General features: G+C 35.8%; 1 protein-coding gene and 1 pseudogene across 2 annotated transcripts; both read left to right on the top strand.

Moving 5' to 3' along the window:
* Nucleotides 1–17: 17 nt before the first annotated feature.
* Nucleotides 18–3591, top strand: LOC147512565 (uncharacterized). Its single transcript, XM_086595595.1, is given in 3 exon segments — nt 18–2173; nt 2175–2707; nt 3330–3591. Coding segments are annotated over 3 exon segments (2949 nt in total). The 3' UTR covers nt 3590–3591.
* Nucleotides 3592–3670: 79 nt separating this feature from the next.
* Nucleotides 3671–11956, top strand: LOC147512564 (DNA gyrase subunit B, chloroplastic/mitochondrial-like; annotated as a pseudogene). The gene is made up of 12 exons (XR_015215022.1): nt 3671–3756; nt 6943–7013; nt 7445–7590; nt 8209–8238; nt 8444–8573; nt 8667–8780; nt 9155–9222; nt 10521–10634; nt 10734–10849; nt 11075–11181; nt 11326–11467; nt 11609–11956. The product of XR_015215022.1 is annotated as a DNA gyrase subunit B, chloroplastic/mitochondrial-like (transcript).
* Nucleotides 11957–13536: the final 1580 nt, after the last annotated feature.

The following is a 13536-nucleotide window of genomic DNA, read 5'->3' as shown; positions in this document are numbered from 1 at the left end:
TTATACAATTCGCAAAGATGATTTCAAACCTCCAGCCATTTACAGTTTTTAACTTTTACATCATCTTCCTACTCTTTAACCAATTGATCTCACTAACAAAACCTTCTATGGCCACCTCTGGAAATGAGACTGATCTTCACTCTCTAATCGCTATCAGAGATGGAATTGAAGGCGGCTTAAGCTCGTGGAACCAATCTTTCCATTTCTGTCAGTGGCAAGGCATTAAATGCGGCAAGCGTCATCAAAGAGTCATAAGTTTGAATCTTTCCAGCCAGAGTTTGGCTGGATCGTTATCACCTCATATTGGAAACCTCACTTTCCTAAGGGTGATCGACCTTATTAACAATATATTCTACGGCGAGATCCCACAAGAAACTGGTCGGTTGTTTCGTCTTCAAAGACTCTATCTATTCAATAACACTTTCCAAGGAGAAATTCCAGTCAATCTAACCCAATGTACTGAACTCAGGAGCATTAATTTAAGTTTGAACAAATTGTCAGGGAATATTCCGGCAGAGCTTGACTCATTGTCAAAGCTTGAATTCTTGCTTATTGGAAGAACCAATCTGACAGGAGTGCTACCACCTTCTTTAGGTAATCTTTCGTCACTTCAAGTCTTATCCACATATGATAATAAATTGGTTGGAAGTATTCCAGCCAGCTTTGGTAGACTGTCAAGCTTAATATATTTCAGAGTTGAAGGTAATAGACTGTCTGGTGAGGTCCCTTTAACAATTTTCAACATCTCATCCCTAAATAAATTAGGAATTACTGGTAACCAATTTAGTGGTAGTCTTCCACCAGACATGGGCATCACTCTTCCTAATCTCGTCGGTTTCTATGGGGGTATAAATCAACTTTCTGGACTACTCCCAGTTTCATTAGCTAATGCTTCTAAACTCCAACTATTTGATATTTCAGAAAACAATTTTAAAGGACCAGTTCCTAAGGATTTTCATTTCCCTCAAACTATTGAACGACTAATTCTTGGAGGCAATCATCTAGGAACAGGAGAAGCTCATGATTTGAGTTTTATCACTTATTTGACCAACTCCAGTAATCTAAAATTCTTGAGCTTGGACCAAAATGATTTTGGAGGTGTTTTCCCAAACTCTATTACCAATCTCTCCAACCGAATGGAGATATTGTATCTAGGACGCAATCAAATATCTGGAATTATCCCAGAAGGGATTGGGAACTTGGTCAGTTTGTTTATATTAGATCTCGGGTCTAATAACTTTTTCGGTAGTATTCCATCTTCTATTGGAAAACTTCATAGTTTACAAGGGTTACGTCTGTCCAGAAACAAATTGTCTGGACCAATCCCATCTTCTCTAGAAAACAATACTAAATTGAGTCAGTTGTTGTTAGGAAGCAATAGATTGGAAGGAAACATTCCTTCAGGTCTTGGTGCTCTTAGCCAATTGCAATTTCTGGGTCTGGAACAAAACAACCTAAATGGTACCCTACCTAAAGAGATCTTTTTCCTTTCCTCTTTGCTTTATCTTAACTTCTCTATGAACTCCTTAACTGGTTCCCTACCTTTAGAAGTAGGAAAACTAAAAAATCTTGTTGATATCAAGGTGTCTGGAAATAAGTTGTCTGGTTTAATACCTAGTACTCTTGGTGAGTGTTTGAGTTTGGAAAATGTATATTTGGATGGAAATTTGTTTGAAGGGATAGTTCCTCAATCTTTGAACTCTTTAAAGAATGTCCAAGGGTTGGATCTATCAAGGAACAACTTGTCTGGTGGAATTCCAAAATATTTGGAGAACTTTCCATATCTCCAACGGTTGAATCTATCATTCAATAAACTTGAAGGTGAGGTACCAGTGAACGGAATCTTTAGAATTGCAAGCAATCTTTCAGTAGCTGGGAATTCTGATCTCTGTGGGGGTATACCTGAACTACAATTGCCACCATGCCGAATTAAGAAATATGAAAAGCAAAGTGTAAAAAAGCATGGAAGGTCCGATCCTTCCAAAATGGCAACTATGATCAGTGTGGCCGTGTTCATTCTTTTGGCTTCATGTTCTCTAATATTTTACTTGAGGAGAAAAAGTAAACTTAAAATGGTTTCTTTGCCATCATTTAGTGATCGGCATCTCAAGGTCTCATATGGAGATCTTTCTCAAGCGGCCCGGTGGATTTTCTCCACTAATTTTGTTGGTTCGTGGTTTTGGCAGTGTGTATAAGGGAATGCTTAACCAATACGAAACCGTTGTTGTTGTTAAGGTGTTCAAACTTCAATTGAGAGGAGCTATAAAGAGTTTCGTGGCAGAGTGTGAATCATTGCGTAATATCCGCCATAGAAATCTTGTTAAGATTCTAACCTCTTGCTCTAGTGTGGATTACGAAGGAAATGAATTTAAAGCATTAGTCTTTGAGTTCATGCCAAATGGAAGTTTAGAGAAGTGGCTGCATCAAGAAATCAATGAACAAGATGAAGAATCGAATTTGAACCTACTTCAAAGACTAAATGTCGCCATTGATGTTGCTTCTGCGCTTACCTATCTTCATCACGAGTGCCACGTTTTGGTTATTCATCGTGATCTAAAGCCAAGCAATGTGCTTCTTGATAATGATATGGTAGCTCATGTTGGTGATTTTGGTTTAGCAAAACTTCTTTCGGGATCAATAGAGAACTTGCATGATGATCAAAGTATCTCAACAGGGGTAAAGGGATCTATTGGCTATGCCGCTCCAGGTAGGAATTTCAATATTGACATATTTTGATCGATTTTAGTCCTTTTTCCAATTCATAAATGCATGAAATCAATATATGGTATACTGCATTAGTTATAATCTTTCTATGCAACCACATATTAGTGAAACTCAAATCCTTTTGTCTTTTTTTTTTCCGTGTTAAGTTCCACGCCATTAACACCCCAGTTGCACGAGCTAATTTAGGTACAAGAGGGACTTGGATTGTTGGATGTTTATCATAGTTATTTAGATATCTTAAAAGAGGAAAAATGAATTGTTAGTGTGAATAAAAAGTTGTTAGAGAGAATAAAAACTATCAACTTGATCTAATTTCTTTTCAGTCAATGTTAGTTGAGTTAAAATTCAAAATATCAAGGATGAACGAACTGTGGATGTGGTGGTAATTAAGCTAGTTTGGTTACTTTTATTAATATCTTAACTGATGATTGTGAGGACCTTTTCAATCTCTCTATAATATAATGGATGTAAAGCATTACGGTATTACTATTATATTTCTTTTTCTTGTTTCATTTTCTTTTTGCTGCTGGCTCTTAATATACATATATATATTTTTTTCATTTAAATGGTTTACTAAAAACTAGTGATTGATGTATATATTGCAGAATATGGTATGGGAGCTAATGCATCCATACAAGGTGATGTATACAGTTATGGAATTCTGGTGTTGGAAATGTCCACAGGAAGGAGACCAACTGATGAGATGTTTACAAACAGTTTAAACCTCCATAACTATGCTAGCAACGGTTTGCAAGATCAACTTATAAAGATTGTGGATCCAATAATTCTATCTGAAGGAGATGACACTTTAGGAGATACTAATACTATGAGAATCAACAGATCCGCGAAAGAACAAAACTGCTAGAGTGCATGACTTGCAATAGTCGAATCGGGTTGCATGTTACGTGGAATCACCGTCGAGAGAATGGATATTAGAGATGTCGATGAGAATTGGGCTTTATCGAAAAAACATTTCTTGGTGCTAGGATTCACGAAGAACGTAACTGACTCCAACGACGGTTTAATTGAAAGGTAAAGTTACATCTCTTACAAATAAATTAAATAATTGAATAGAAAAGAGATAAATAGAGCAAAAGAAATTAGTGTTTTGCTCTGTAATTTTTCCTTCATTTATGTCCTATTCTCCTTCCAAGTTTTCAGTCGTTTGTTTGTGATTTCTTTCCTATGCCGAAAAAAATTGTTTGGTTTCTTTATTTCTCTTTTAAAAAAAGTTGTTGATGAGATCAATCCTTCCATTTAGTAGTTAAAACATTTTTATAATTAAAATTGTATAAAACATTGATTGTAAATTTATGAAAGATTAAAAAAATAATACTTTTATTTATATTTTTTGTGAAGCTAATGGACTCTAATAATTCTTGGTTACCATGTGAGGTTAGTTCAAACTGTTATTACTGTGTTAATTTGTTTCCCCAAAACAGGAGCTGCCACGTCAGTCTTATATATATATACACATTTCATGACGACCTTGGGATATTTTCGCTAATCTAAACCATTGCAATTGATATTCCATAGATGCACATTCTAGGTTTGTCAAATCTATTGCTTGCATTTTATTGTACGGAATCTATTGCTTCCAAATGCACATTCACTGTGTTAGAATAAATTCATTTGGTAAAAATTGCGTGACATCTGCAGTTAGCATTTGGGAGGTACATTCAGAATGGTTACATGTGATTCAATATGTAATGTATTGCATTGTAGATTGTTGAGGCGTATAATTATTATAGGATGTTCACGCTAGATGTTAAGCACATCAAAAAAACCTTGAACCAAGGACTTACAGTTGAGTAGAGAAAGAGTGAAAAAGAGCTGCAAGAGGCTCAAAATGGGTGAAAAGATGTAAGTGAATCATTCATTCATTCTCTTGCAATTATCTTTTATGCTTTGGACTGAGCTGGTAGCTTATTCAAAATGTATTTTACACTTATTGAGCTGGTAAGGATTTTAGGGGCATTGCTTTGTGGTATTTTCAGTATTGTTATTAAATTTGAAGTTTATTTTGAATTTTTTGTGGTTGAATTTTTTGTTCCCAAATTTTATTGATTTAGTTGAATAGCTGAATTTTTCCTTTATATGTTTTCAACATTTCATGGTTGATATTGGAAGGCAATGTATGACCTGGGTGTCCTTGGTCACTATCCAGATTGATCTTTACCATAAGAGGCGTGTCATATGTATCGACTTTGACATAAAATTATGAAGTTTCAGGCAATTTTGTCGTAAACATTGTTATCATTCAAATTAAATACACTAGAGGCCACCTCAAGGTATGTGTGTTCTTTGTTAAAGTTGTTGGTTGAATTTGATTTCATTTTCGAGTATTTGGGAATTTGAGGTGGATTATACCATCTCTTCGACATCTAAGAACTCATTTAATTGTTTCAGCTCCATATGTCAAGGTCTTTAAGAATTCCATAATTTATATCTCAGTTCTTAATTAATAAATTTGTGTTTTAGAATTTTAGAAGAGTGTAAAGTGCAAGGATTTTCATGTCGTTTTTTGCTCCACTTCGCAGTTTTCAACTCCGGCTCCAATTAGGCTCATTCCAAGGACTGTGATTTTGTAAACAAAACTCCTCTTTAAAGATCTCTTTACCTACTGGTGAGTTTTTGTTTTTTCTATGATGTCTTTATCCGGTTCCATGCTTGTACTTTTGTATTATTGCTTACTTCGGCTGAATGTGTATTTCATCTTGTGCTTTAGTAGATTGGTTTGATATACTTGCTTCTCTTTGAATATAGTCGGTCTCACATGATTTGTTGGAAGTCTTCAGTCGTTGGTCAGTTAACAAGAAAGCTTTGATATACTCGCAATATTTTATTAAACTAAAAAATTGTGAGCGTTTTATACAACATGTATTTAAAAAGTGAGATACTACCGAAACTTTATCTCACAATTACTGCGAAATCATTTACATTAATTAACAAATCTAAATCAACATAAGTAGCAAATTCATAGTAGTGAGATGACAAATATTATCTAAGTAGTTTTTATTGAAGTTTTTACTCCCTTGGGTGGTAGGCGTGGATTTGACATTACCTAAGTAGTAAGATCATGAATATCATTACAAGTTAATTTTATAGGTCAACTATTTAATTAAACTTATGTTTGAGAAAACTATGTAATTTAGGCCCATTGAGGGCCTAAATGCCTATACATGTTTATCAACATCTCATGCCCCAAACAATTTCAATAATGTTGGACGAAAATGAACAACGGTAGAACCATGACTATTTTCTCTATATAAAAATGTAAGAGCTTGTGACTAATTATTGCTTCCGAGTCATGCTTATCCTCATACGATGGTCTAGGACTAAAGACCTTTGACCTAAAATCTCATTATTGTTTCCCCGGCCAAAACATCCACAAATCTTTCATGTAGCCACCTGATTGGTTATCTTTTTCTACTCTTTATGTTTTTGTTTGTCTCACTCTTATGTTTGGCATTAGACATAATGGTTATCTAGAAAGAGGCTAAATGCCAATTGTCAGTTATTCAATACATATATTTGAACTATAGAAGATCAAGTTTTCCAATTGTTCTTAACCTTGTTTAGATAATTTAGTTGGGCATGTTCTTATATGGCAGTAGAAAGATTACTTAGATTTCACTAGTAGGCTAGTGGCTAGCTTATTAGCACTTCATTGAATGGAGCAACAATTTCAGTCATTCAAACTATTTTATACATAAGATCTATTGAGTCAAGCCGTACTCAGATACAATATTTTGATAATGCAGCTAATTGTAATTTTCTAGTTATCAAGAATGAAGAAAACATGACTCCAAAAAAAACAGTACTATAGATAGTTTATACATCATCTTGTGGAGCTTCTTTTTCTTTTTCTAAATGTGCGATTTTATGTTATACCATAGACACACCATATTTTGAGAATAATCCATGTCGGCTACATATTCACGTGTCCGTGTCGGACACATATTGCATGTGATATACTTCAATTTTGATATTACGCCAATATTTTCGCCGTGTCAGAGACTTTGTATCCGTGTCGGATATGGACACACCTATCTTTGTCAATGTAACTTAGCTTCAAACAATATACATAGGTCTCTCTCTCTTGATAGGTTAAGACACCATGGTTCCAACGTGTGTTGTAGAGCATTCAACATTTTATCAAAGTTTTCGCCCATGCCATGCTTACCTCAATATGGCTAAATGGTGTTTTTTGTCCAGAAACCAATTCATGATACTGTTGGCTTCAGAAAAGAAGTAGAAGGCATTACAATCGATTTAGCTCTGCAATGGTAAGATATTTATATCCATCGTTCTAAGCTCCGTCCATCGTTCTAAGGTCCGATTTAGACTTTAAGTCCTCATCACTCTATTGGAATGACATGTACATTCCAATAGAGTGTAGACTATACAAACTGATACTTCAATAGGGCAATTGCTAACTTGCTGTATTGGGTATGTCAGCACTCTGCAGTGAGATGCTTATGCCAAATTACATTGCATTGAAGTCTTATAAGTCATCCTCAAACTTGATGGAAGTATCTCATAGAATGTAGCGCACACTCTTTCAAAATTACCTTACTATCACATACCAAAACTATTTTAGTGGTAGATAGAAAGGACAATGTTGTACTTGACCAAAACTTCTCCATTGTCTATGTAATGGTGTGTTCATTTGAATTGTTAATTTTATTTTATTTCTTTTGTTGTTGTCATTTTTTAGGTGTTCGGATGCATATTCAAATACAGTGCTTGGATATATATGCTAATAGCATAAGAACAGTTGATGGTGGTACACATATCGATGGTGTTAAAGCTTCAATGACAAGAACACTCAATAACCTTGGGAAGAAGTCAAAACTTATCAAGGTACCCACCCCCCTCAGTTTATATCTCCCAATCATCTTTTGTCAATAACTTTTTGATTACGATCCCTATGCTATTTAAATTTGTCCACTGGGTTTCAGTCTCCAAAACTCATTTTGCCCTGTATCCAAAACTCATTCTGCCCTGTATGTATTCACTGTAAGCTATGATTGAATCCTTTTATATTTCATTGGCCCAACCAGAATTTTGAGGCAGCTGTGGTTAATGATTGCATGATGTCACCACTTGTATTAATAGCTAAGTAAGATCAGTGATATGGATAGGGTTTTCTTTGTTGCAATCATATTTTCTCAGTATTTAGGCAATCAAATGATGAGAGCTTCAACTTACATAAAGTGAATGTTGCGTGTCCCTGGGATGTCATAGACTCATAGCAAAGCAAATGGACTAATAAACTAAAATGGCAAGCCTAACATAAATTTTAGTATTCCTAGGCTAAGTACTGATTGAATTTGTTTTAATTTTTGAATTCCAGCTAAGTGGTTGATTAAAACTTCAGAAAAAACAAAAACTGGATAACTAATTTTATGTCTATCACCTTTCTCCAGTATGTTCTTGAGTACAATTAATGTTTTTGGTTTGTGGTTTGTACCATTCCAGGAAAAGGACATTAGCTTGAGTGGAGAACATGTAAGCGAGGGATTAACATGTGTAATCTTTGTAAAGGTCCCAAACCCGGAGTTTGAAGGGCATATTGTTTCGTCATTTTATTCAATAGATTATTCATGCATATAATCTTCAACCAAAATGTATATTCATTTCTTACATGGTGATGAAAGCTCGCTTGAGATTATCATTTCTTATTTGACTTTCCTCTTCTTTTCGATTCTGAAAGACAAGGTTGGGTAATCCAGAAGTGCGAAGAGTGGTCGATCTATCGGTACAAGAGTATCTCACCGAGTACTTAGAACTACATCCAGATATACTAGATTTGATTCTCTCCAAATCTTTAAATGCTCTTAAGGTAGCTTTCTATAAAAGTGTTTTTACTAATTTTTTGAAGCTCAATTAGCGGTACCCTTTTGTTTGATGCATTATATGTTGTTTCCTTATTTTGGCAGCTCTGGTAGCCAAGAGAGCAAGGGAATTGGTGAGACAAAAGAGTGTTCTAAAATCATCTTTTCTTCCTGGAAAGCTGGCTGATTGCTCAGCTACAGATCCTGCAGAATCTGGTATGCTCTGCTTCCTCTACTCTACTCGCTCATGATTACTGTTCTACGATGAGGATGATAATTGTGTAATAAATGTCAAGGATGATTTGAACAATTAATAGATTGACTAGGATGATCAATCTGATTAGCTGAAAATTTTATTTCTTTTAGAAGTTGGATACATGAATATTATTTTCTTTATAAATGCCACAAGGGAAATTATTGGTATTAAAATCAGCTATTTCAGTCTAAGTCTGATGAAACAAATCATTCAACTGATGAATGATCATAAAATCATAACTACCTTTGTGCTTGTTAATCATGGGGTGCTTGTTACATTTGATGGTGTTTTCTTATGAAAAATATATTTATAAATTGTCCATACATTCTACCAGAGATCTTTATAGTTGATGGCGATTCAGCTGGTGGTAGTGCAAAACAAGGTCGTGATAGGCGCTTACAGGTGAACTCTCAGTTACTCTTTGTAAGTGTTCCATAATTAATTGTTACCATCATCCTGCATTATTGTAAAAGTAAACCAGCGGACTTGACTTTGCTGGGCTCATTTGATGAAGCAAAACATATTTTCGTGGAAAGAGTTGTCTTCGAAAGAACCGTATGTGCTCGGCAGATCCAGTACTGCCCGGAATCCTGTCTGGTGTAACAAACCAACCTCCCCCCCCAACACACACACGCAAAATAAAACAATAAAAAATAGTAATAATAATAAAATAATAATAAAATGATAAGTTTGAATTACAAACTATTTGTGGATTTGTTCTTCTTCTCATCCCACATTTTGAAACGAGTGTAAGTTTAGCATTTGATCTGTATGTCTCCCTTTTTTCATCTCCTGTTTCTTATGGAACAGCCAATAGACAAACGTGCCTGGTTTGAGGATCTTACGTAGAACCCTTGCACCTTTTAGTGCTTCTTCTTCTAGTACACTGTTTGTTGTAGAAAATGTGTTAAGATTTTATTTGGGGTTAGAGGTTCAACGTATTCAACTATATCGTTCTTGTCTTCTGTAGTTCATTTGTTGAACAAAGGTTTTAATTCAATTGAAGATTGAGGTTCAAGATTCTTATTTAGAGGTCGCTAAATCTTTGGTTGTTATGGCGAGGTTTGATTTGTTTCCTTTCCAGTTCCAAACGATGTAGTAGTATTGCCGTCTACATAAAAGCATGAGTTGTTAGTGTTTTAATGTTTTATTGGTGTCTTTGAGGGTTGCTCTGAGCTGTGTGTTCTGTTTAGTTCAAGCACTAGAAGCGATTGACAAAATGCCAGACTATCAACTTACTGGTGGCTTGAGAAAAACATTCAATTTTACGGAGTTGCAACTATCCAAGAATTCCTATCCTTAAACTACCCCACTAGTGGACCTGTCTAGACCGTCATGGAAAAGAACATCACTACATACTACGATTCGTATGGATGCAGGGCTCAATGGTCTAGTGTTATCCAGGAGGCTCAGTATAGTTGAACTGAGATGCACAACCCCATGTTTTTCAAATCAAACGAGGACATAAGGTGCATAGCCGCCTTTAATGGTAGCTATTTACTTTATCGTTTGGACACAGTTGAACTTGCTTGGCCAAGTCAATATCTTACTTTTGAATGTATGTGATTTTTTAAGTTCCACCATATAATTTGTGTACGTGAGACTACATTCCAATGTGGAATCAATTTCCTTCCTACATTGATAAAATTGTCGAATGCAGAATTTTGAGAAGATTTCATATTATAGTTTTATTGATGCAGGCCATTCTCCCATTACGAGGTAAAATTTTGAACATTGAAAGGAAGGACGAGGCAGCTATGTACAAAAATCAAGAAATTCAAAATCTTATTCTTGCCCTTGGACTTGGTGTGAAGGTTATGACAAACATTTTATTTGCTCCTAGAGTTGTTTTCCTGTTTCATCAACCTGTTTCTATTATATGTACTAAATGGTTTTACTCTTGTTCATTTTAGGGTGAAGATTTTAAGAATGAAGCCTTTGCTACCATAAGATCATCATCATGACTGATGCTGATGTGGATGGTGCTCACATCCGAACTCTTTTGTTGACATTCTTTTATAGATATCAGGTAGAGCAAAGTCTTTCATTCATAATCATCAAGTACCAGTTGAAACAATGATTTAAGTTTTTCCTTGTAATGCAAAAAGCTCTATTTGATGAAGGATGCATTTATGTGGGTGTTCCTCCTCTGTATAAGGTATGGTTTTCTTCATCTTTATTTTTTTATATATACTTGAATATTGTATGCCTTGGCCCATCTCTAAATTCCTCATGTCTATACTGAGTGTATCAGGTTGAGAGGGGTAAACAGGCACACTATTGTTATGACGAGGCACAGCTTAAAACTCTCCAGAGTACTTTCCCTTCAAATGCGTCATATAACATCCAAAGGTTTAAAAGTAAGAAAACTTTTGAGGTTTAAAGTGAAGAGACATGCTTTGTCATTGAGTTTCATTTATTTCATGAATATGTGCAATTGAGTTTTGTTTATCTCCTATCTATACCCAATTGAGTTTCTTATCTCGTCTATGTGCAATAAAAAAGGCTTAGGAGAGATGATGCCTCTACAATTATGGGAAACAACAATGGATCCTGGAAAAAGGATGCAAAAAGGATGCTGAAGCAATTGGTTGTTGAAGATGCTGCGGAAGCAAATATGGTGTTCTTGTCTCACATGGGGGAATGAGTAAGAAAAACCTTTTAGCTATCCTTTTACTAAACTCAAAGTGCAAGCAAATCTTTGATTCATATTGCTTCTTAAATAGCCAGCAGAAGTCTGAATGCCTTGTACCTAATGAACCCGTCTTTAAAATTTTGAATCAGGTAGATGTTCGGAAGGAACTCATAACGAAAGCTGCAAGCACGTTTAGTCTTGAGCAGCTGCACATTTGATGTACACAGTTTCAACAAACTGTTGCCCAAAACATCCGTGTCAAAATTTACCTTGAAGCGGATTTTTGGATTGAAGGGGGTCATTTCATTTATGAAAGTTATCTGTTAAGCGCTTTTCAATGGATAACTTGTATTCCTTCTGCTTCAGAGTATGCTAACAATTTTGGGGGTTGGGAAATAGGTTGGGGGACTTGACTTCATTATGTATCCTGCTTTGGAAGGAATTTGAATGCTATGCATTTTGTTAATGAAAGCCTAATGTAAATTTTCTCATTTCATTTTATATATCTGGTCTCTACTTGCTTCTTATTTGAAAATAAATAAATTAAATGAAAAGATTTAAAATTAAAACAAACTACATAAGCCTATTATTTGCTTGTTTAGGGAAGTGCTGTATCCATTTTTTGCAGATTCAGCCCTTTCAACATGTACTGGAAGAATCAGGAGATTGTTTGATATGCACAAGCTATTGGTACTTGGTTGACAATCTATTAGTTGCGTGGGGCTACTTTCATTTTCATTTGCCGTTTGTTTTCGATTACTGGTGTAGTGTGAAAGGACCTTGAATTGGGTTTGTTATGATGATTCAGTATATCTTAAGCCCAATTACCTAAATGAAAAAGCCCAATTATCTAAATGTGGGTCAATAACCCGTCCGTCATGTCAGTTAAAATCGTTATTAGAAAAAAACGGCACAATCAAGATGAACTCTCATATCCACTTCTCTTCCCAACTTTATCCAACTTTGAAACACCATTCAACTACAAGTCTACAAATGACAACTCTTTCACCTCCATTTGCTTTTCATACCAACTTGAACACTCCCACCAAGGTAAGTTTCCTCCACCTCTTGTTCTCTGCTTCTTTTTCCATGCAGAACTTGGTCATTTTGATGAAAGCCTGGAACTCATTAAGGAGATGCCTTTTGAACCAAATGCAGCTGTGTGGGGGTCTTTGTTAGGTACTTGTAGGATCCACTTCAACCCTGAGCTTGCGGAGTATGCTGCAGGATTTCTTTTTGAACTGGAACCCATGTATTCTGGGAACTACATACTCTTAGCAAACATCTATTCTGCAGCAGGAAGATGGGGAGATGCAGCAATGATAAGACGCTTGATGAAGGAAAGAGGGGTGACAAAGCCTCCAGGTTGCAGTTGGATAGAGGTGAAACGTAGAGTTCATAGCTTCATTGTCGGAGACACGTCACACCCATTGGTAGATGAGATATCTGCTAAGATATGATGGATAGCTTGGCTATGTCCCAGACACAAACTTTGTGCTGCAGAATTTGGAAGAAGACGAGAAGGAGGACAGCCTCTGTGGACACAGCGAAAAGCTGGCCATAGCTTTTGGCCTAATCAGTACACCAAATGGAACCCCTTTGAGAATCATCAAGGACCTGAGAGTGCGGGGACTGCCACGAGGCAACCAAGTTCATATCCAAACTTACAGATAGAGAAATCATAATGAGGGACTGTTATCACTTTCACCACTTTGTTGAAGGAGTGTGCTCCTGTGGCGATTACTGGTAAATGGTTGATTTGACTTTTGAGCATCAGTAAAAATCTCAAATCTGCAGGCAGGTTATAGAAAGGTCGAGTTTAATATCCAAATTCTTGGATTCTTGGGAGATTAAGTTCTGCTAAAAGCCTCAAAGGCTCAAACAGTGTATAGCCAAGTAGCCAACCTAACATATCAGGAAATAATTTTAAACCAATCAACTCTGTTCAAGGCTCTATATTAATAAGAACGAACCATTAGTCAAGCTGAAATTTTAGTCAGTGGCCTGTGGTGAGTGACAATCACTGGGTTTCGTAACTGCATCTGGTTTTGGAAAACTACTAACTTGAGGCCATGTTTGGG

This window comes from Coptis chinensis, chromosome 3 (assembly GCF_015680905.1).
Source record: "Coptis chinensis isolate HL-2020 chromosome 3, ASM1568090v1, whole genome shotgun sequence".
NCBI classification, from domain to species: Eukaryota; Viridiplantae; Streptophyta; class Magnoliopsida; order Ranunculales; family Ranunculaceae; genus Coptis; species Coptis chinensis.
The sequence above is the reverse complement of the archived record's forward strand: the minus strand, read 5'-3'. Positions and strand labels throughout refer to the sequence as shown.